Source organism: Hemibagrus wyckioides, linkage group LG25 (genome assembly GCF_019097595.1).
Source record: "Hemibagrus wyckioides isolate EC202008001 linkage group LG25, SWU_Hwy_1.0, whole genome shotgun sequence".
Taxonomy (NCBI): Eukaryota; Metazoa; Chordata; class Actinopteri; order Siluriformes; family Bagridae; genus Hemibagrus; species Hemibagrus wyckioides.
This window is the reverse complement of record NC_080734.1, coordinates 15,654,829-15,679,163: the sequence shown is the minus strand read 5'-3', so window position 1 is coordinate 15,679,163 and position 24,335 is coordinate 15,654,829. Positions and strand designations below refer to the sequence as shown.

At 40.4% G+C, this 24,335-nt stretch overlaps 2 protein-coding genes across 3 annotated transcripts; one reads left to right on the top strand and one right to left on the bottom strand.

The window, feature by feature from the left end:
* Positions 1-128: 128 nt before the first annotated feature.
* igfbp3 (insulin-like growth factor binding protein 3) lies at positions 129-24,254 on the bottom strand. 2 transcript variants are annotated; one of them, XM_058378697.1, is made up of 4 exons: positions 23,646-24,254; positions 20,017-20,306; positions 19,025-19,144; positions 129-373 (listed from the first exon to the last, which is right to left on the bottom strand). In XM_058378697.1, exons 1-4 carry the CDS (start codon positions 24,013-24,015, stop codon positions 344-346), a joined length of 810 nt encoding a protein of 269 aa, XP_058234680.1. In that variant the 5' UTR covers positions 24,016-24,254; the 3' UTR covers positions 129-343. The 2 variants fall into 2 exon arrangements, with proteins under 2 accessions (XP_058234680.1, XP_058234679.1); XM_058378696.1 differs by lacking the exon at positions 129-373 and adding an exon at positions 6,264-12,831.
* igfbp1a (insulin-like growth factor binding protein 1a) lies at positions 6,041-8,902 on the top strand. Its single transcript, XM_058378698.1, has 4 exons — positions 6,041-6,560; positions 6,760-6,929; positions 7,467-7,595; positions 7,931-8,902. Exons 1-4 carry the CDS (start codon positions 6,191-6,193, stop codon positions 8,054-8,056), a joined length of 795 nt encoding a protein of 264 aa, XP_058234681.1. The 5' UTR covers positions 6,041-6,190; the 3' UTR covers positions 8,057-8,902.
* Positions 24,255-24,335: the final 81 nt, after the last annotated feature.

The following is a 24,335-nucleotide window of genomic DNA, read 5'->3' as shown; positions in this document are numbered from 1 at the left end:
CTGATCTTATTAACAGTGACTTTTAATCACTGCTCAGAGCTCTGGATCTACTGATCTCCTGGACTTTTGCATTTATTTACAATGGTGCAAAAAACAAAAAACATTCACTGAGCAGCAGTTGTGCAGGTGAAAACACCTTTATTTGTCACATATACATTACAGCACTATGAAATTCTTTCTTTGCATATCCCATCCTTGGAGGTTGGGGTCAGAGCACAGGGTCAGCCTTGATACAGCACCCCTCGAGCAGAGAGGGTTAAGGGCCTTGCTCAAGGACCCAGCAGTGGCAACTTGGCAGTGCTGGGGCTTGAATCCCCGATCTTCCAGTCAACGACCCAGATCCTTAACCACTTGAGCCACCACCGCCCATACCCTATGATGATGAGAAAGGTCAGGATTAAAAAAAGACAAGGTGATATTGTTTCTGATCTTCCAAAAACTGTCCAGTTATGGTGCTCAATGTAGCCTCAATGTTTTGTCTGGAGAAGTCGAGAGGAATCTGATGTTGGCTTCTGCAGTTGTAGCCCATCAACCTCAATGTTTGCAGTGTTGTGCATTCTGAAATGCTTTTCTATAGTCTCTCTCTCTCTCTCTCTCTCTCTCTCTCTGTGCGTTTTGCAGTCCTCAGATGCCTTCTCCGGTTAAACACAAGGATGACTTTTGCAGTTTACATTGCCTTATACGGCAGCAACTTTGTGTCCTCAGACTACGGGAAGGGGGTAGGGGGAAAGAAGCAACTGTATGATTTGTTAGTATCACTGCTCTGTTTTTCGGCTACAAGCTGTTGCCCTGTGTGTGTATGTGTGTGTCAGTGCTTGCCTCTCTTTGTCATTCTGGCCATGACCCCACATGACTCAGCTTTGATTAATTTGGTTTCTTTTACTGGATCAACTCCCACTCTCAGTCTAATAAACCTGAAGCACAAATGCCTGTCACACTCACCAGTCCATTCCTCCCCTCCCTTCATGTGCTCTCTCCTCAGAGAACCTTCCCTAACTAAAGCTTTACTGCGATAAGCATGTTAAAGAGTGTCAAAGCACACAGTGCCCAGGGGTTTGAAGATGTTCAGTTTGCTGATGTGAACAGTGTGCTGCACAAATTCCCACAAGGCTTAACCTACTGTCTGTAACTCTTAAGAAAAAAAAAAACAAGGTCATCTGAGGTATAGGCTCTGGGTGCGTCAGTATCTAGGGTTGGAGAAAGACAGTTATAGCATGGTCTTAAGCCCAGCTGTGCACACTGGTGCAAATCACCCATACCACAGGACTCTGTCCATTAACAACCGACATACAGAAGGCAAGTATATGGTGTAAATGTTCAAATTTTGAAACACAAAGATGGGCATTGACATCAGTAACTTTAAAACCACATCAGAAGTGTGGCTTTATAGAAAGGTTGAGTAAATGTGGGACAATTGAATTTGTTTCTCGAATTTACTGGTTTATAGCATTTTTAAAAAAATGAATATTCCTTATTCTTCAAAATAATTAAGCTTCTTTGACAAAATACACAGTTACATCCCTCAGTAGCAGCACCGTACTGAGTCAGTGGAAATATGGGCTGAAACTGACAAGACACTGATACGATCCTAACCTGACAAGATTGGCTCTGTTATTAAGGTATGGGAAAAATGATGATGCAGCTATTTTTTTTCTCTGCCTGAGGAGATTTTATTAAAGTATCAATCTATGCAAGTCATCTACTTCTACATCTACAAGATTCAAACAAGCGTGAAGTGGTACATTACCTGTGGCAGGTGTGAAATAGATTAGCTCAGAATATATTTATCATATCTTACTGCAGTATTAGATGGAAATATCAGCAGTGTTGGAATATTAATATATAATAATAATATTCGAAACTCCCAGAAGTCCATTAAAAGTACCATTTTATTGTATGTATATATAATATGTATCATTAGTGTAGCCTAGGGATGTAATCAACCTGACCAGATAAAGTGTTACAAACATACAAATTCAGATATGATTCTAAGTGAACTATTTTTTTGTTTGTTTGTTTGTTTATTGCATTTTATAGGGGTTCCCTCTATCTTTACTCAGTTCGAAAATTGAGTTAAATCATATATTGGTATAGAAAGTTAAAAAATATATAGAATATTTATATTTATTTATATAGCCACCACTCCATATATCTCCCACATGCCATGTACTGTGCACAAAGCAGCATATCACTGATAAGGTTTCATTTCACTTCATGTTTTTGGCTTTTCTTAAATGAATGTGTTCTAATCAAGAAGAAAAAATGCAAGAAAATCTCCCTGGAAAATCATAAAGGCATTAAAATCAGATGACAGTCAAGAAAACCCTTTTTAGCATCAGCACTCAGCTTCATAGTAGATTATGACAGTGAGTCCAGCTACCCCAAAAACTAAATTTAATCAGTTAAAATATTATATTAAGCCTCTATGGTTGTAATAGTAATGATTGCTTGCCAATTTTCTGCTTCTTCTGCGATATTATTTTCAGCTTTGAGTTGTTTGTTTTTTTCCATTTAAAATTAAAGACAAAAATGACCTCTTTATTTCAGCAGCCTTGTGTATTGTCAGCATTACTAGTCCTTCAGATGGCATAATAATCGGATTCAAACTTAGTAAAGCATTTTGGTTCAAATCCAGATACAGATATTCGCATCGCTAAACAGACACAGACTGAGATGCAGAAGACAGTATTGCATTACCTTGTGTGCATGCAGTAAATATGTACAGTACTTAAATTGGATCTAAACTCTTAGGGACACCATAATGCAGCTCTGTAAATGTCCTTACAGATCAGATTGATTACTGCTCATGAGGTTAGTTCAAATATAACCCCATGGGCAATAATCCAATATTTACACAAGCACACTTGACATTCTCAAACTGCTTGGTTAAAGTTACAAGCCCATACATGGATTTCCTCTTCAACAACCAGCAGCAATGTCTACTGATTTGATAAATGTCATCTCTATTTTACAGTGGTTTGTACCAACAGATGATAACACTCAGATAGGCAAGCACTTCAGAGTTAAAGCAACTTCGTAAGCAGACCCCCTGAGTCAGATGCGGTAATCTACTACAAACACTTCAGAGTGAGAGCATAAACAATGTAAGACAAAGAAACGACTGAAAAAACTGCTGTCAGAATTACAAAAGCTGCCTCAGTATCCTGTTCGATTTTTTTCTAAAAAAAGAAAAAAGAGAATGAGGAAAAATGACCCCTCACACACTTTATGGAAAGAATGTCTACACAGAATGAAATTCTACTCGAATGTTTCCTAACTTGTTGTGTCTTCTACCTTGTAACAAGCAGATGCACACAAGCAGACATCTTTTTTTTTTTTTTACTGTATGTCGCTTGTACACCTGATTGAAGGTCGGCGCTCTGTGCTGATGGATGTTCAAATCATTACATCCTCGAAGTACAACACAATCCATTGTAGCTTTGTGAAAAGAAAATGCAACATGCCCTCCTTTCAAGATCCTGAAGCTAGTAGAGCCAAAATTAAGTAGTTAAAATACTGATCCTATGCTCAACATGAGTTTAAGATTATTGCAAAAACAGCAGCCTGATATTGCAATTAAAAACTACAACTTAACCTTGAATCACTAGCGTAGCCAGGAATCACAATGGGAAAAGGAAAAAATTGGGGGGGCCTAGCCTAAAATGTGAAATTTGCTCGGTGTGTAGGGAGATGGGCGGTATGAGCATAGAGATGTTTCATTCTTCCTCGTAACCGGATGGCGCTCTCACACAGAAAGTACCAAAATTGACTGATAGATGTAACGTATGATGTGCCAAAAAAAACTAACAGGGCCAAAGGCATGTATAAAGGCATCCAGCGATCGCTGTAGTCAAAGTAATCTGTTCTGTTGTGAGCAACTGATCTGACTGACAGGTGGGCTGGCCCACCCAGGCCCACCCATAGCTACGCGACTGCCTTGAATAAATGAATGAATGAATGAATGAACTCCCTAGACTCACTTGGGTGAACTAGACCGATAAGTCCATGAAGAACTCTAGTGCACATAGAACGCATTCTAACACGTTTCCGTAGTCTTTTTTATGTTAATTCAGTGTAGTCTGTGTATTCCCTGTGTATTGTAAACATAAAGCTTTAACACAGAGAAATCCCCATGAGCAGGTTTACAAATGTAATTGTTTAGCGTCTCACAGGATTACACTTGCCTCAGGCTAGGTTTACACCTGTTCTATCTTAAATCTTAAAGGTTGTACCCTTATTTTTCAACTGGATGCCTTTACATTGTATTTAAAAGCACCTCCAGTGAGCCAAGAATGAAATCTGGTTGCTGTATGGCAAGTAATATGCAAATGAGCTCATTAGACCAGATGACTAATTTCTCTTCTTTTCTTTTCTTTTCTTTTCTTTTTCTTTCTTTCTTTTTTAATCAAATCATGATTTACACTGCATTTACAATGTTCTTTAAGCTGCTAACTTTGGCACACCATGTGCGTTTTGAACTTGTTTGAGTGGCACAATTTAAAGCCGTTTTAAAGTTGTCTCTGAATCATTTACACTGGTGTTTATATGTGAATCATTCCTCTATGCTTATAATCCTAGGATCAAGAATGTGGGGTGATGAATGCAGAACCTAAGATATTAGTGCAGAATGACTATAATTATTGGATAGGCTTAAAAAGTGAAACCTTTACGATTTGCAATACGGAATGCAATAATAATACCACTACTAGATAAATATACTATTTTAACACACGCTAATAGCAGGTTGAATGAATTTATCTCATTTCGATGAATCATAGACCGCATGTAAAAGTGCTGGCACGTGAGGGACATGGCGGTGTATTGAACATGTTGTTACGGACACGGCATGGGAGACGTGCCAGGGTTCTTGTCGCTTGGCCGGCATTGCGTTAGCCGCTTCTGTCACTGCCAGGGAAACGGGCCGGTACAATAGAACTCCTCCACTTCCGGAACGGGCGTCCATCCATTCCGCGCGCAAGGTCACGTATCACAGTTGCCAGGCAGCGGCGCGCGCTTTAACTGGACGAGCTCCGGGCTCACTAATGCGCGCGGGAACAAAAACGTGTTTTGGATGGGAGTCAGTCTGACTGACTGGGGTGTGAGGAGAGCACCCGAGACGCCGTCATCTGGCGTCATAAATTAGTTTACGGGGGTTGGGGTTGGGTGTGAGTGTTTTCTAAAGAGGGAAACCTGAATGGAGCCAATTGTTCATCTAATGCCAATATATATACACCATTGGCTGTCCCAATTTAACATTTAAATGTAAAGTATATACATTTATACAAATATATATATATATATATATATATATATATATATATACATGTTATCTAATTAGACCAATGTTTAAGCTAAACATTATTAACAAAACAAACTCATGATCACTCACTTAAAATAAATCCTTGACATCTCAGCTATAGGGGTAAGCCTGTTTAAGAGGTGGGGGAGCATTACTATGAAACAATGTGAGACCAACTAACACTGACCTCACGTGTTATAGTTCCCAACAATGATATCATGGAAATGATGATTTGTTGCTATGCTAAATGTTTGAATTAAATCATTTCAAGTGGGTAGGCAGCACTTAAGTTTGTGTTTATTCTCCTTCTTTTTGGTTTGTTAGTTCTGGCGTCAAGTGATATCTTCTGTATAAATAAACACATGAACCCTAGTGTACACAGTTTTTCTTTTTCATTCTTGAAATGAAAATATGATTATTCCACACCATAGCGCACCATGCTCCTTACCAGTTTAACCCCTGCTGCTGCATGAAGAAGCCTAATTGGAGTCACGCAAGTCCAAAAGGGATTGCATCACTAGTTCATGTTATGCTCCCCAATCCGGCACCACGTGTCATCAAAATAAATAGGTCTATTGACGCAATTTGCGTGTTGTATGAAAATAAGCGACTCGAACCAGTTCCAGGCGGTCCAATCAGAGAGGCGCGGGATTTCGACTCCTTCTTTTCAGAAATCATTAATATCTCCGGACGCGTCAAACATTAACGTGCCAGCTGCTCCTGCAGCGTATAAATACTCGGCACGTTGAGGGCAGAGCTTAGTCATTTCACCGTTCACAAGGAGAACAGCACTAGTTAGTCCATCGGAGAAACAAAGCAAAGTCGCTAGAACTTACGGGTTAGGATTTGTTTATTTATCATCTAGCTATTTGTATTTGTATTCGTTTTGGAATGAGCGGAGTCCTTCTGAAGTTGTTCCACGCGGTGGTACTTGGCGTGGTCCTCTTGGCGCCACAGCTCCGCGCTTCTCCGCTCCTGGAGCCGATCCGGTGCGCGCAGTGCACCGCAGAGCGCGTGGCTGAGTGTCCGCCAGTGGATGCTGGTTGTGCAGAGGTGCTGCGGGAGCCGGGATGTGGCTGCTGTCTGGCGTGCGCGCTTAAGCGCGGGGATCTGTGCGGCATCTATACGGCGCCGTGCGGCTCGGGGCTGCGCTGCTTGCCCACACCTGGAGAACTGCGGCCGCTGCATGCCCTCACAAGGGGCCAAGCCGTGTGCACTGAGATCGTGGAGGACGTGCAGAGCCGCACGCACCATTCGCCAGGTAGGGTGCCTGTCCTACAAAATCCTTTTTCACGAGCTTTATCTGTCGCTAGACTAAGAACGGATAAGAAGGCAGACAAGATGCTTGTGCGTTTGCACTTCTTCGAGCCGCCGATTAGTGTCGGGAGTATTTTTGTTTGATCCCCATGCTCAAAGAGTCTCCATGCTTAAAGAACAACTCTTTCACTTTTCTCCTCCAGATCAGCACGAGTCGGAGGGTGATGGTCGGAGCGAGGCTTCTGCTGGTCCCGAAGCCGCCTCACCGATCGTCCTGTCGGTCCACAAGCCCTACGACCCGTGGCTCCTCAGCGGCGCACAGGAGAGCATGAAGTCCAAAGTGAACACCTACCGGAGGAAACTTGTAGAGCAGGTGGGGACACTATACCGAAGCTTTAAAAACGCTTGAATTTTGTTAATTGAAAGCAGCAGCCTAGTGTTAGAAAAATTAACCGGGGACATCTAGTTTCATGAAGGTATCATATCTAACCACTAGAGGGCAGGATAACACTTTGGAAAAAATCAGACTTGACGCACAAGTTTGTAAACTTTTTACCGGTATTAGGCTGGGCATCCAGTGAGCTTGCTGAATGATATTGGGAGAGTAGTTACATCACCTCTTATAGTAGAAGAACAACAAATACAGCATTATGCTACTACTGAAAGTTATAATCCAAACGCATGTGCAATAGGATAAGTGAACCTGAGCTCATGAAAGTAATGTAGAAATGACAATTATGGTCAATTCTGCTTAGTTCATTAGCTAGATAACCTTGTATCTAGCGTTAATTTTGATGTTTGTAACTTTTCAAATAAATTAAATGTGCGACATTTTAAGAGGTCTGACTATAAGTATAACGAGATATGTATTTGATCGTGTTGGAATGACTGACTTTCCCTTTTGTCTCAGGGCCCCTGTCATCTGGAGTTGCAGAGAGCTCTTGAGAAGATTGCTCGATCCCAACAGAAGCTGGAAGAGAAGCTGACCAAGTTCTACCTGCCAAACTGTGATAAACAAGGCCTGTACAAAGCCAAACAGGTAAGCATAGAGGCTGATAAAGATGATTCTCGGTTTAACAGTAACATATCTGATGGTTGTAACGGTTTAACAGTAACATATAAACCTTAAACTATAAAAGAATACACAAGTAACCGTGTGCTTGCCAAGTTAATTGTGTGAAATGGAGGCTAAACTGAAATATATTCCAAAGACACACTCACTCACACACACACACACATTGTTTAGGCTGATGTAATTGCTTTGTGAAGTTACACAACACTATGCAGCTCTTACACACTAACTTGGTATTTGATCCACACTTTAAAGTGCCAGAGTCAGAATATGTACAAACACAGTTTCTTGTCTTTCTGCAGTGTGAATCGTCTCTGGATGGCCAGAGGGGGAAGTGCTGGTGTGTGACATCGTGGAATGGAAAAAAGATTGTGGGATCGAGTGAACTACCCACAGATGCTGAGTGCCCTCAGGAGCTCAATCACTGATCACACAACCGCACACACATCCAGGCCCTAAGGAACTCTTCCACTCATGGACTATTTCCACACACACACACATTATGCCACTGATTTCTTTTCTATTTTCTATTTATTTATTGTAGCTTACATGGTTTTTGTTTTATACAGGTACACTGTTTTAAATGAGTGAATATTAGTTCACTAAAACCCACCAAAAAGCAAATCTTTGCATTTTATTTTCTTGTTTCTGAAAGGATTCTGTATTAATATGTTTATATTTACTTAATACATCCATGCATATTTATTTAAACTGAATGTATTCCTATATAATTGTTTGGGTGAAAATATTTATACCTTATGCCTTATTATTGTTATTATTGTTTTGTATGATGTATAAATGTCTATGTTCAGTGTGTTTTTATCAGTGTCAGTTGTCTTATTTTTCCAACGCACTGTTGGTAGGACTCTTAATGGAAAAAAGCACTGCATGACCAAACCACATTGTCACTACATGTAGCCTTCCATGCATTTTCTGTTATTACACTATTGACATTTTTTTTGTCTTACTTCTTTTCCACTATTGCACAACTAAGTGATGAAGACTAAAACATTCACATATTTTATACTGCAGTGCATGATGGGTATTGGTCTTCATATCTTCTGAAACGGGTAACTACCTGTTCCTACCTCTGTTTTTGAAGATTTATTTTGTCTTTGTTATTTCGGAGAGACTTTGCTTTTGCCAGTGTGGCTTTTTGATCATGGACTTAGGACCACTTAAGGTTGTATTTGGTGGATGTACATTGTTAAAATGGTATATATATGAAATATAATATATGTGTGTGCCTTTTTAATAAATTGTGGGGAAAATGACTTTCTTCTGGTGTCACTTACTGCCCCGGTGCTTCCGGTGTGCCTTAAGCATTAAACCTAATTTGCCAAACATGGTGTCAACAGGGTATGATACCTGAAACAACCTTAAGCCATAAATTCTCGTTCTTTCTCTCAAAATATACCTAGCCAACTCATGATTATGTTCCTGTGTGCCTTTTTTAAAAATTTGCCTGTGGGCAGAACTCTATTTGCAGGCTTGTGCATCCTTATCATGGTAATCGCCAACGGAACAGTGCACTAATTTTAGCTCGGAATTTGGGGGAACCAAGCTCTGCTTTCTGCAGTGCCTTTGACCTGCTCTCTGTTTGTGCTGGTCGGGCACAGGAATGACCCCCTCCTACTGCCCAAGCAAGCAGCCTCTCTGGCACCATTCACTACACCCTCCCATCTTTTGCACTCTTACACAATTAAATACAGGAGCAACAAGTCACATTATCCAAAATCTGTGACATTTGAAATGCGGATCTGTCCGAATCTGTGAAATGGATTTGTACAGTAATCCATTGTAAGTTGTAGCCTCTATATAAAATGCAGTGTCATGGTGACTGGATGAAGAATAATAACTCCTTTATTGGGTTTAAATATAATATTCGCTTAACATGCCCGGCAGGAATAGTGAATACGATCTCATTCCACAAGAGTTGTCCGTTTCAAATAAAGCTACTCCCAAGAAAATAGTCAACATGTTTGTCAAGTGCCCAAAAGTTTTGCAGTCTGAATACACTTTCCTAATTTAGCCTCCAAGCACAGAAAACAAATTTCAGAAAAAATGTTATGAATGTTGGGAGAATGCTGGTATTTCTTTTACAAAGATCCAAACAAAGAAATCTGTCGATTAACTGATGACATTCTTGCTAGAGTTTTAAGTCTAATAAATTGTTTATATTTTTTTAGTATGTTTTATCTTGACTAAAATCTAAAATAATTGGCAAGTCTTCTCATGTATTTATGATTATGAATTTTACTGAGCAATGACAAGCAAAGGAGCACTCAAACAAAGACCTGAAGTCATATATAAATTAAAATAGTGTTTATTTTTATTTTAAAAAATACATTAAATACAAATCATATATGAACAAAACCATTTTCCTTTCTTAAAGAAAGGCATAGTTGTGTAATATTTATTTTAGTAACATGAAAAGCTTTTTTTTTTTTTAACAAATCTTTCAATGATAAAAAAAAAAAAAGAAAAAAAAAAAGAACAATTACCCGTGAATGGAGAGATCCTTAAAAGTGACTTGCGGCTATAAGTGGCCCTAACATTGCACAACAGAATGAGGAACGGCAAGTTTATTTCTTTTCTCAACTCAACTTTGCATTAGCTTTAATATAAGCCAAGGTGGAGCTTTTAAACGATAGCTTAGCATGACCTTAACCAGTGCTGGTCCTTCCTACATGTATACTTTTCAAGTTGTGCAGTTCCCCCTTTCACCACCCCTGAGGCCTGCCATGCTAATAAACAATATTGTTCATTATTATTATTATTTAGCTTAGTATTAGTATATATCTAATGAATTATTAATGTTGATTTATTATCCATAATCATTATTCGTATGAATTGCTGCCTCCTTGCTAAAAAAAAATAAAAAAATAAAAACAGATTACAGATACAGGAGCTAGATACGGTAATAGATAGTGTAATCATAATCAAAGCTGATTTACAGCACAGAAGATTCAACTAAAGGAGAGGCATGAAATTGGTGTAATTATGAATAAGCAGAATTCTGCTTCAGGCCCCAGAAAGGTTAAGAGTGGCACCGAGATCAATTTCTTTTTAACATTCATGTTGTTTTAGCTTAATTTGAAGCAAATAAGTAAATACACAGCTTAAATCTTTCTAACCCAAAGGTCCCTCAGATTGACTTTTGCTTAGATCTAGCCGTTGAAACCTGAAGACGTCTCGTATTAGACGACGTAACCGAGGACAGAACCATCTCTTAACTTATCATTTTAGTACAATGCACTGTTGATATAATATCTCAAAACTCGTTAGTGATTATATTCCCAAAATATGTTGAGTTCTATTCTATTACCTGTTGTGCAATCAGTGAGTCACTTAATCCTCAAAAAAGAGAGAAAAGGATGAGCTTATATGCCTTTCTTAGATAAATAACTTCAATATTTTAAGGTTCACATGCCTTTTCAGACACAAAGCTGGCCAGAAAAAAACAAAAAACAAAAACGAAACATATATCTAGCTATATAGAAATGACACAAGTTCAAGGAGACAACCATTTTGTACTTTGTTATACTCTTCACCCAAAATCTATTTGCGATACAAGAAAAGGTGTAGCACCAACATGTCTTGAAGTCATTTTTTTTTGTATATAGTTTATATAAATATGTACATATATTTTGTACATTTTGTATTGTATATTTTTTTTTGGGAGGGTGTTAAGGGGTCAAGCTTTTGGCTGATTCTGTACTACTGAGCTACTGGGAGTGAGGATACCTCTCCGGCACCATCCATATTTCAAGTCTTTTCTCAGGAGGTCAGACAAAGAAATAATAATAATAAAAAAAAATCCCAACATCTTTACTGCATTATAATTACAAGCTAAATAATGAGGGTTACTGAGCTGATCCGTAAGCTTTTAGTTTAGGTGGACAGTGTTTAAAGAGACAGAGCACTAAATAATGATCGTTACTTGTCAAATTTTGATCTGAAGTACCTGCCAGTGATCATTATCAAGCTTTGGAGTGCATACGAACCAGTACGCAGTATTAATGCTAGATATTCTTGCATTCTTGCAAAGGACAATTCTTGTGTAGTTTGTGCAAATGCACAAGATGACACGATCTACATTTTCAGCACTGGGAACAATATGGTGTCAAGTGCTCTGTGGTGTATTTTAGTGCATTAAATAACAAGGTATGTATTATATACATTTGGAATCTAATTGGAAGCAATTGTAGCTTTGCTAAATCTCTCTGAGTTCCAGCTGAACAACAAAAACGAAAGGTAGGAAAACATGTATCAGAAAGTTCATGTAGTTATTTTCCTACATGGACATAAGTGATGCAGTAAATAAAAGAAAATGAAAACAAAACAAAACACTGAAATGACTTTTTGAAAAAAATAAAAAATAAAATAAAAAGTCCTTCAGTGTGATTAATAGGTCCTAGAATAGCGTAAATTTTAAACACTTTCATAATGCTCTTAGACGTGTTGCAAGACATGGCCACTGTATTAGAATGGGGTAGTTGTTCAGTGAGGGACCAAAGTGCATCAAGTGCTTGTGCTTCTGATGGAGCCAATGGCAAGAGCAGGCCAACACAACTGAGCATGCCCACATGCTTTCGAACAGTCTTACACCAGAAGTGCAGAGACAGGACGCAATGCTACAAGAGAGACAGTGATAGTCATGGCAGTGATTTACTCAAGGCGCTTCATTTCACCAGAAAAGAGAAAGGGACAACCACCTACTTTCAGTCGAACCCATATACTAAAGAAGCTGTCAGTCATAACCAAAAGGTAATGAAGCCCAAAGGGTAATTTAGACATTTCTTTTGTTAGTGTAATCCAAATGGTGCCCTCACTGGGCTATAATAAAAATAGAATAGCGCAGATCTTCCCCTCCCTTCCCCTGCCCCCTCTCTCTACTCCCCTGATGTGTGAAAGTGACCTGATGAGTCCCTGCTCCGGTGCATATGTGGGGTGCTCAGAAATAGGGCACCTCCTTTAAAAACCTCCCTTTCCCCCTTTCCACTGTAGATTCCTACCATTCAGAGGGGATCTTCCTCCCTCTCCCACTTTCCTTCAGTCTCTCCTGACTTTCTCATTTCTTTTCCAGGTTGTAACACTGGCCTTTGATATTGTCTTTGTCTGGCAGAGGCAGAGGCAAAGCCTGTCCATATTTGTCCACACACCAACAGTGACCGCGTTTATGGCCTTTGGATGGACGACACTGTAGGGAGAGACAGTAAGGGAGGGGAGAAATGTTAGAGACATGTATATGTAAAGAAAACAGCCTCCAAATGGAGGAAGGAATAGACTTGAGCAAAAAAAAAACACATTTCTCCCAGCATGTCTCACCCAGGTGACAGAGAGTAACACTAACACTAGAAACTAGAGTGAAAGAGACAGTAAGACTGAGACTGAGACCAAGACAGTGAAAGAGCAATAATGCAATTCAAATAACATTAGTCATCTTGAAAATATCTGAATATCAGTATTCAGTTTCTGGAAATATTAAGCTATTAATTAATAGTTAAATGTAAAACATCTTAAAAAATTCATGATCTTTTTTTTGAAGAATTTTTGTCTCTTTTTCACTCGGTCACTTTGGCTGTGAGTCAAAACTTGAGGCAAATCAAATTTCACAACTGAGGGAAGAATGTTTTCCTTCCTTTGGCTCAGTGTGTGTATAGGTGTGTGTGTGTGTGTGTGCTTGGCGCAGCTACATGTGTCTATTTGCATTTATTGCATTGTCTGTGTGGATCTGAACTCTTGGATATGCTTCTTCACCACCATGACCTCACTGGAGACTGCAGCAATGCTATTGGAGACATAAACTCATTTTTAACTATTCCATTACCTATTTAATAAGAATTGCTGAACCATGGAGGGCGTATATCAATATAATAAAAATGATAACAGCAAACATGTTATCTACAATAAACATTTTAAAAAGAAGCAAATAATTTATCCTTTTATTGCCACCTTTTATATATCATGAATGTGCTTAGAGAAGATGCTAAAAAAGAAGTAAGGAATGAAACGTAATGGGATGTGGTGTTCCCATCCAAAAGCACAAAATCAGTGCATCCCAAAGTGTTGCATTCTTCACCAAACTCTCTTTTATCTCTCTCCTGAAATTAATAAGTCAAAAGAAATGCAGCTTCAGAGAAACCAGTTAGTCCTGAAGCTTTTCCTTTGGTGCAAAACATGCTAAAGTGATGACACCTGAAAAGAGGGCTCATAAAGGCATCTTCTCTTACAGAAAGAGCCGCCATAACAACAATCAGGCATTTTTCCTGGTTAAATGACAACAGGCATGTATTATTAGCCTTGGATTGTCACCTACAATTAAAAAAAAATAGAATTAAAGTCCTAATAAATGAATTATAGAAATGGTTTTGCTTGCTGTTGAAGATGTTATGGAAACTTCATGTATACCTACTGAGCTTTCAACAGCGTTGTGATATAATAAAACACTGACAGCATTAAAGTGTGTCTATTCAAATGCATAAGATTACTGTGAATGGTATCACTTAGAAACCATGAAGATGGCTCTGGTCTAGACTGATATGTATTGATATGGTCTCTAGTTGCCACAAATAATTTTGCACTCTATTTGTTGATAACTTCAACAAAACAAACTAAAATGAATATCTTAGTTACACAATTGCACAATTCTAGACGAGAAATGATTTATATCAGTCGAGGACCCATTCTGGGTCTGGTTCCTCTTTAGTTTTCTTCCTCAAATCATCTTAAGTGGGTTTTTCCTTGACCAAGCAAGCCAGATTTGGCTTGGTCATTAGGAATAAATATAAATATTTAAAATGTGTACCTTGAATTTATAAACATATATCTCTGTGCAGCTGCTTTGTGACAGCATCTATTATTAAAAGTACCTATAATAGCGTAATGACATTACAATGCAAACAAAATGAAGTGGAGAAGAAACACATGAATGGGTCTATAACTGCAGTTATAATAAATGATTGTCTACAGAGTAATGAGGACTGGACTAAGCAATGAAACAGGAGTAAAAGGCAAGTGAACAAGAGATGGTGGTGTGTTTCCGCTTCATGCATGACATTTAACATTAAAAAGGAAATGTGATATCAGGCTCTCTGGTAAATGCTGTATTAACATTTTTAATAAGAAAGTTTCCATTTTAGCTTTCTTTTATTAATTGGGTAATTAAATGTAAAAGGCTTAATTATCCATCACACAGACCTCACGGATCATTAATATCAAACATTACAGCTAAAAATTTAGTATTAGACCATAAGGATGTAATAATGTAGTTCATTTCAATGTAATTAATTACTAACAGTTGGGCTATTGTACGATAATCGTGCACATATCCAAGAAGTCCAAGAAGAGTTCTCCATGGTGGTGAGGTTACAGCACAGACTAGCGCTGGAAATAGGTGATTATCATTATCACCTACAGCATGGAAAGACACTGCGGTCTCGTTGGAGTCCATAAGCCGAGACCCAGACTCCGACCAAGACCGACTAATGAGACCCAGATCCAGACCAAGGCTACATTTATGTGGTCTCAAGAGCCAGCTACTCTCCAACTCAGCCTGGTAATTTTAACAAATTGTGCACATACCCTCACACACAACTGTGTGCACATACGAGGGCTGAATATACGGTAAACGCCGGCTTGAGTAGTGTCTTTATGATGTTAATGAAAAAGCGGAAGGGTATATTTGGCTCTGCTAAAACATTTGCCCTACACAGTTAAAGAGCTGTCAGACTATTTTAGGAAACTGGTACCGATTAAAAGTCATCTGGAGCTTATTACACACACACACACACACACACAAACAAACATGTATACTGTTCCTGTACAGAAATGAATGCATGTAGTGAAATAGAAAAGGAAAAGGTTAATTTCTCAATGAAAGTGTGTGCAGAATATTTAGGGGGAAAATGTGCAGAGAGAGAGAGCGAGAGAGAGAGAGAGAGAGAGAGAGAGAGAGAGATCGAGAGATCAAAGGGACTTTTACTGAGAGGGGACCAAATTAAAATACCTCAAGCAGAACAAGAGCAGTTTGGGAAATAAAACAGCGCATTCATTCTGTCCTCTTAATGCCTTCTCCTTTAATCATTCCTTTCTCTTTGCATCTTCTCTGCATGTTTCCTTCCCTCCTTCCTCATTTCATCTCATCACACATTCTTAGCCTTTCTCCCCCCTTTTTTTTTATCATGGCTGATCTTTTGCAACAAATAAATTTTTTTTTTAATCTCACAGAGCAAAGAGCATGAGAAGGAAAAGTTAGAGGGACAAAGGACGGATGATTACTGGGAGAGAACAAGAGCACTTCTGGCAGTAAACTATGTTCGTGCAGAACGTTACACAGAGCTTTCTGTGTCTCGAACCGATGTAACTGCTTCAGTCTGAATAAGGACTGGAATGACTTTGACTTCTCCGTGCCAGAATCTGTTTCTGTGACATTTCTATCAACATGTATGCTTCAATATGTGCTATTCTGAGTTTTGCTCGAAACTGGCATCTCAGAGAGCAAAACCAAAACACAGGTTAGTTGCGATAGGGGTGTGTGTGTGTGTGTGTGTGTGTGTTTATGTGTTTATGCAGATTCCACTCATGCAGGTGTGTCTGTATATCTGGATGATAGACAGCACATATAAGTGTTGTGAAATGAAGAAACTGAAAGGTGGCTAAGTATAATCCTGTCAGTGAGGCAATGTCTAGAGGATATAACACAACAGCCTTGTGTGTATCGAGGGTGTGTGTGTGCGTGTTTGTGTGTGCGTATGAGAGAGAGAGAGAGAGAGAGAGAGCACAAATGTGTGTTTTATGTAACACAAAGCAAGCCTCAGCCATTGCTGGTCCATAATGTTGCCCTTATGGGCAGCAGGAAGGCCAGGAGGACATTAAAAGCAGCCACAGTGTAAACACACACATGGCCAATATGCGTTTTAACATCTGCATGTGAATATGAACAGCGGCTGTTTTCCGTCCAGACGCTGTCCTGGACTACATATGTAGGAGTCCATCTGTCAATTTGTGCATCGTTTTGAGCTGCATGAATAAAAAGCCGAGTTTTGTGTCTGTGAAATACACACACGAGTCTGTGTGTCTGTGACCACTAAATGCATACTGAAGGCATACAACAACCAGGCAATATAGCTAAAAAAAACCCAGGCAGGTTACAATGTGCATGTGTGCAGTAAAAGAAGGCCCTCTACACACTATCTGGAGTGTGTGTGTGTGCCCGAGTGTGTATTTGTGCACAGCCCATTCCCAGTGTGTCTTGCAGTTTACACCTCCCTCTCTTCTCATCTTTCCCACTGCATCACTGAGATCTCATTCAGTGTGAAAGCAGGAGTGGAGACAGCCTTGGGTGAGCCAGCAGGTCAGGGGGGTAGTGTTTGTCTCCAGCCCAGCAAGAATACTCGCTGCCTAGGGCAAAGATGAGCGCGGCCTTGGGGGGTTCAGGGGGTGGAGGGTGGAGGATGGGGGCCAGAATGCCTCGCCTCTAACTTGCACACTAAGCCAATTCATATAATCAGAGCTAAAATTACCCTGGACTTGACTGTGCCCTCCAAGGGAAAGGCCTCCAGCATACACACAAACATACACATAAACACACACACATACACCAATCTTATTCTGGGGGGGTGGAGGAGCACCCAGGATATCTGCAGTTGTGTGTTTATATGAAACAGCCAGTGTGTATCACTGTGTCTCTCTTCTCTTTCGCCTCATTAAAGTATCTGAATTTATGATTTTGTTTTCCTTAGCTATAGCCAGATTCACATTTAGACACTTGAGTGTCACGATCTTCACGTTCGTACTCTGCATATGGAACGCATTCTGCATTACCTCAGAGGCGGGACGTCAGAGCTCAAATGATTTTATTTACAGCCTCCACATTCAAGCTACAAAGTGGGGGAAAACCACCTTAATCTTTTCCGAGTAACAAACTAGCCAGCTAAGTGTTACTGTGAGCGATATATGATGGGAAATGATTCAGATTTAATTTGTCTACATGTTGATTTAAACTTATTTAAGGATAAGATGTGCTATTTCTACTGCTGAAGATAAGCTGATTTGATGTCACTTTGTGAGTAGAGAAGACTCAAGGTGCGTCCCAAATCAGTTACACACTAATCTCAAGATTATCACAACTCATAAAGTGACGCCAAATCAACTATGCAACAAATTCCCTATTCTATGCATTATTTTGTAGTGTGAGTATGATAATTCCAACAAAAAGAAGTGCACTTCAAGTACTTGGTTGAGGCACTTAAATGAAGTGTGGGATGTCGGACACTGAACACTTCTTGCGTAAAGGAAGAGGGGCGTGGCTACCAGGCACTGACGTTTCAGGATGGCCGATGACAAGACAGTAAACTAGCTTTAATTGTAGTATTTCGCTAAAGCTAGCATCCTTTGCTACCAGCTACTACTAGTAAAAAAGCTGTTAGTGTTAGTGTACCCTTCAAAAATTAATTCTCTAGACAATCAATGTCATCTGGACACAGCCGTAGAGTTTCGGGGGAGTTTTCTCCTGGTCGGAGGTTGCAATTTATGAACTACAACAATGCAGCATAAGCAGTTTAATTAATAAATAGTACAACCTGGCATAACATTCAAAACTATTTTGAGCTTATTTTTTTGGCATCACTAACTACGCTCCATTTGCCAGCCTTCATCCCTTCTGCACTGAAGTTAGAAAGAGACTTAGAAAGTCTTATTGAAATAAACCACTCAGGAGGAATGAATCAATTACAAATCACATTTTTGAGCACAGGCCTACTTTTGAGTGTGTTTTTCTAGCACAGAGCCCTTGCATGCATTTGCACGAGAACGCGAGTAACAGCATGTACAAGCAACTTTGCATTCATTTTTACAAAGCTGCTCGATTTGCACAGGCAGCAAAAGCAATTCTGTTCGTTGTCTCATGTCAACTCTGTGCATGAAACTTTCTTTTATTTTCCACCCCCCCCCCACCACCTTCCTTTCCTCACCTTGTCTTTGCATGAGTGAGACAGGAAATGCTGTAGGGTCAGTTTAATACAGCTGAATGTCAGTAATCAAGTGTGCCCTACCAGTGTCTAAGCCACGGTTCAGAGAGTTCAGTACAAGTGTCTTTATCGGTAATGCTACAGGCTTCCTGTTCTGTAAGCTACTGAATAATCCTGTTTGCCCAAACTTACCTAACCCAAACACCCCAATTAAACATGCTCAGACCTAAACTCTGACTCATTCTTTTTACAGCGAAGGGGGCGGAGGGGACGGGTAGTCGCTAGATGACTCACACATCTCCAAAAGCCCCTGATTTCCCCCATCAACATCCTCTTCCTTCTTAGAAGCCCAGATGCAGCCTGGCACAGATGTAGCTCAATATTTGGGATAATGATTTAGCTGGTGTCCATGGCAGCACTCACCTGTTTCTTCTTGTAGAAGCCCTTCCTGTCACAGTTTGGAAGGCGAATAACTCGAGGGTTTATCACGCTGGATATCTGATAACTCTTCATAATGCTGTCTATCTCTCGGCGACATGGGCCCTGCAAACAAACAAACACACACACACACCGAAAATCAGTAAAACTTCATAATACCAGTCTAATGTTTGCTATATCAAGCATGGGATCTTAGAAATTATATAAACTTGCTGTCTTTCTCTCTCTTTCGACACAGCACTACATAGAGAGCTGTCCTCTGGTAAGGATTTCAAATATAAAGAAGCAATATGTTCATTCCCAGCCTAGCTTTCATCTGTGGTTGATTTTTTTAGTCACGCTTCATCCAAATATACCACCTGAACACACCTCTCTCTGTAGCTAGCGAGCTCACATCACACAGCATGCTTTCGTCTTTCAGTAACCCATAAATAAATTATAAATAGATATATTGTTGAAATGGTTCTGTGTAGAAATTTGATTAAAAAAAATTTCTACAAGAAAATGCTCTTCAATTTTTTTCACCTTTTCTCGATATATTCATATTCATGTTCCAGCTCAACGGGCCTTTCCCTGGTCACCCAGTACTGCCCTGCTGCAAATGAGAAAAGGGACTGCTGCACTCTAAGTGACCTCAGGCCATGAACGGCATGTGGCACAGCTGGGACTGCAATCTATAAGCCGGAAGAGTCCTTCTATTTCCTGACTCCTAATATATCCTGAAATACCATTCGCTGCTGATCAGTTTAAAATCTCAGATATGGTAAATATGTCAAACATGAAATGACTTTCCTCGTGATCAGAGTTTATGTTGGGTGAGCTTATGGGCCAATGCAACACTGCAGAACTGAGTTTGAGCTCCAATTGCATACTCTCTCTCACTCTCTCTCTCTCTCTCTCTCTCTCACACACACATATTTTCCTGCTTTATTCTTGACCATCTTTGACCTGCTGCCAGAAGTTAAAGAAGCACTTACATACTCAGTCTCTCTTTTGGATTCCAGGCTGAAATTGTGGATATCAGAGTGAACTCCATTGGTCACTGGCTCCACTTTGTAGTTCTGGCTTTGCTTAAACTCCTCCATCTGGATCATGCCAAGCTTAGTGTTGAGCAGAGGCCCTTTAGGCTCCAGCTCAGCTGTTCTGTGCGAACCCTCTCCAACCCCCGAACCTGTCGCTGTGTCATGCGCCACCTCAGTGCGCTTGAGGACCGTTGCAATGGTAGTGGTGTGCAGATGTTCCTCTACAGGTTCCTCAACAGGGTGATCTGAGGCATGGGAGAGGAGTAAAAGGCAGTGTTAGACAAAATGTACAAAAAGATTTTAAGGGTAGTTACTACAGTATATGCTGACTTAATAGAAAGCCAGTTAAAAAGACTGAACAAGGACAAACAACATGAGAATTAAAGAAGGACATGTGGCATTGGGAGAAATGGTAGAATTGAGCATTAATAGTAGTCTTGCTTGGTTTAGTTGCTATTTTGACTGCAAGTTAATAGGTAGATTATGCAAATTTGGTGCAACCAGCTCAAATATGTGCTTTCTTGAGTGATATTCCAGCTAAATTTGTATAGTGTGAATTATTATCATTTTGATTTCAGAATTGATTGACGCTTCTAGGAAGATCGTTTTATCTAGGCCATCTCCACCAAGCAAATTTCGATGGTAACTGATAAACATTTGACTCAAGCAAGGGAAATTTAAAAAGCAGTCCAATCCTAAAGTCACTGGACTGGATAAACAGGCATAGATGCAATGAGACAACTGGTTGAACTATTGAGAGAAGATCAACTGAAGAACGTCTTGTATAGGTAGTGGAAGAAATTAGCCCAATCTAAATTAAGCCCAAAGTATATTTAAGATAGAGAGAGGAATTGTGGTTAAGCCAGAATTGTAGCATCAGCAGATAAACCATGTCCTTATTAACAATGACATAACAACAACAACTAAAAAAACATCAAGTGCAACATAAACAACACAATACATGCCTAACAGATTTCAATGACAATGTATAATCAGAGACAAGGGCACTGAAATCATAGTAATAACCTACTTTCTCTGCTTGACCCACTATAATTTCCACTAGAAATAGAAAAGAAAGTCATAAGCAGGGTAGAAGGGTTAAACTGAGCAACATCTAATTCTGGAGCCTGCAAAACATCAATATTTAACCAAAATGTAAACCTTTGTAAGTTTGTGGTGCCTTTTCCAGCAACACATTTACCTTTTTATTTAAAAAATAAAAAACCCAGTTGACCTCATGTACCCAAACAGGTAAACAGTTTAACATACAATATAAACACAAGTAAATGTGTACAACACACACACACACACAAAGTATACAAGCATTAGACAGAATTAGACCCAGAATGGAGGAAAAAGAAAAGACCGATCACAGGCCCAAATGAATAATACAAAGTATTGATAAGAATATATTTGTACATATCCAGATATACACTAGAGGAAAAAAACACCATTTGGGGTGGAGCATAAAGTATCAAGGAGACACAGCCCTGCTCACTGGTTGGAGGAGATATGTAATTACCATAAAATGCGGTATAATGGGAAAGGAGGACGGGAGAGACTAAAATTAAAGAGCAGAAGGACAGAATATGAGGTAAGGCAATACTGTAAAATGCCTGGCACCCCAAAACTGCTTTTTAAAAGTGACTCTTTAGCCTAACAATAGTTTTTGTGTGTCACATTGTCATAGTTGATTGCTTCAACACAACACTTGCGGCTACATAGTGAACTTTACGGGCGGGGCGGAGACCTAAGCACATTAAAACCTAAGACAAAAATGTTCACATTTGGTCAATGATTACATTTAGGATTAGATTACAGTTCAGGATTAGGTGTGGCATAGCATTAATGAACTAATAATTAATTAAAAGTCAATAGAAGGTTCTCACAAGGATAGAGTGACACAAAGTACTGGTGCAAAAATGTTGCCTCAGTAATAGTGTTCTCTGACTCATGCAGCACACATTCACATGCATGAGTCTCTAGTCTCAGGCACATCATTATAATGCCTCACATTCTTTATTTACTCCAAATGTGTTAAACGTCTTGTGCACAGCACTGCTGCAAGAATAACTCTAACCATTTCCAGATCATGGCTGCAAAAGCTCCTGTTATGTGGGGGGGACGACAATTCAGTGTGAAAAAGGAATAATCCATGCCATTATTTAACCTACACACACACACACACACACACACCACTGTTTTGAATGCTGGACTAATGAAGCCAAGAGAACAGAATGTTCTGGCGTTGTGAGAGTGTGTGTAGGATGTTGTCCTCGATGTCGGAAGTACCGCGTGTCTGTCAAGGCGTGCTTTCGAGCAGATAAACAGCAGACTGTCATTCACAAACACACACGCGCGCGCGCGACACACACACACACACAAACTAAACAGTGATCTCCGCTCCACTCTAAAAATACACGCGCGCGGCATTCTTAACGATCGGGTTGGAACAGCCAAACTTTAGCGCGCGCACCCTGTGTACACGCAGACAGCGCGGCTTCTCCCTCCTGAACACACACACACACACACACACACACCAGCATAGAGGGCTCGCTGTAGCGCTCGTCCTCGGACGGAAGAGAACAAAGGTGCCAGTGTGGGGCCGTGACACGGTACAGCGAGCTGTTTATGAGCGGAGAGCACGAGCAGCCGGCCAGGTGGTGCACAGAAGTCACCGTATCACTGAGCGAAGGCTTTCACACTGATATGGAGAGCGAATCGAGCGTTCTTCAGAAAGCATCTCTGTTTCTTTGCTTGCATGCAGTCAGAAAGCCCATACGTGCAGTCGCCTGGTGCCTCCCACTAAAACAAACCATTAGAGTTGCATACACAGGAGTATAAGCCCCGGCCGTAATAACTGCGTTAATCACAGTACAGTAAACCGGGAAGAGTACAAAACCAAAAACTGCAATCTTCAGATCAGGATGATCTATCCTGATCTGAAGAACAACCAATCAAATCAATACACGGGGGATATACTAACTAATTCAAGTATACAAAGAGTACGTAATGTGAGTCATTAGAAAAGAGTGCATGTGCAGATCTGTGCACAATGAATGAATTAATATTCATGTATTGGCTTCATTCTCTCTCTCTCTCTCTCTCTCTCTCTCAACATACACACACACGCACACACACACACAAAGACCGATAGATAGATAGATAGATAGATAGATAGATAGATAGATAGATAGATAGATAGATAGATAGATAGATAGATAGATAGATAGATAGATAGACGATTATTAAACTACATATGATTTAATAAGTATAGCAAAAACAGATCGAATAATAAATCACAGAGATTTGATTTAAGGAGGGTAAGGGTAGCAACCATGTGCCACTCATAAACACAACCCTGTTTCAGCCTGTAATTCTTGTGGAATAAACTCTGAAGGAAAAGCGACCAAAAATAACCTTGGATGCTATGTGATGATTGCGAATTCGTTCAGATTTGCAAATCCTAATGAAGAAACATGAAATGCAAACGTTGCATAGAAATAGTGTGCGCAAATAACACAAGCTGCAGAGAAAAAGAAAAAACAAACAAACAAACAAAATAATAACATTCAGACACTTACCGACTCTCGATGGGAGATTTCTGTCCCTGGCTTTGGTGCACACACCCCTTCCCTCCAGCAGCGCCAGCAGGGGCTTGCTCTCACCGGGCCGGTGTTGACACCGCAGTCCGGAGCCGCAGCGTCCCGTGTACACGCCGCACGCCTGGCCCTCATGCAGCGCACACGTCAGACAGCAGCCGCAGCCCGGCTCGCGCACCCGCTCAGCGCAGTCACGTGGCAGCGGTTTGCACTGGCCGAGCGCACTGGCGTCACACGGCTCACAGCGCACCACGGGCCCCGCAGCATGCACCGTGCGGGCAAGAGCCGCAAACAGCGCCGTCAGCCAGAGCGCCATCGAGCTTAGCCGAACAGAGCGGAATAAGGGCTTCATGGTGACCTGCACACTGGGGTAGGTGTGAATGGGGGCGACGATGGAACGGTGATCGGTATAAGAGCGCCTTTTCAGGGGAGAATGCTGTGCCCGCAGAAAGTCGACACAAGCCGCTAAATGTAGCGGGCCAGCAGCGGGGAGGATCGGGATGTCGCGTCGGGTTTGACTCGAGCGTAGTACCCGGTGGAGCGGCGAGGTCTCTCCATCTGTAAGTGTGATTTGCTGGGAACTTCAGGTTTTATAAAGGCAGGGGGGAGAAAAAGCACGAGCAACAAGTCACTCCCCTCGGTATGAATTATGTAGACCGCGCTCGGTCTTAA

Bases quoted from the DNA above. Each gene is read 5' to 3' on its own strand.
- igfbp1a (XM_058378698.1), top strand. From the start codon at position 6,191: ATGAGCGGAGTCCTTCTGAAGTTGTTCCACGCGGTGGTACTTGGCGTG. The intron at 6,561-6,759 runs GTAGGGTGCCTG...TTTCTCCTCCAG, and splicing joins CCGCACGCACCATTCGCCAG to ATCAGCACGAGTCGGAGGGT. The intron at 6,930-7,466 runs GTGGGGACACTA...CTTTTGTCTCAG, and splicing joins GGAGGAAACTTGTAGAGCAG to GGCCCCTGTCATCTGGAGTT.
- igfbp3 (XM_058378696.1), bottom strand. From the start codon at position 24,015: ATGAAGCCCTTATTCCGCTCTGTTCGGCTAAGCTCGATGGCGCTCTGG. The intron at 20,307-23,645 runs GTAAGTGTCTGA...CCCATGCCTCAG, and splicing joins AAATCTCCCATCGAGAGTCG to ATCACCCTGTTGAGGAACCT. The intron at 12,832-19,024 runs GTGAGTGCTGCC...CTCTCCCTACAG, and splicing joins GCTTCTACAAGAAGAAACAG to TGTCGTCCATCCAAAGGCCA.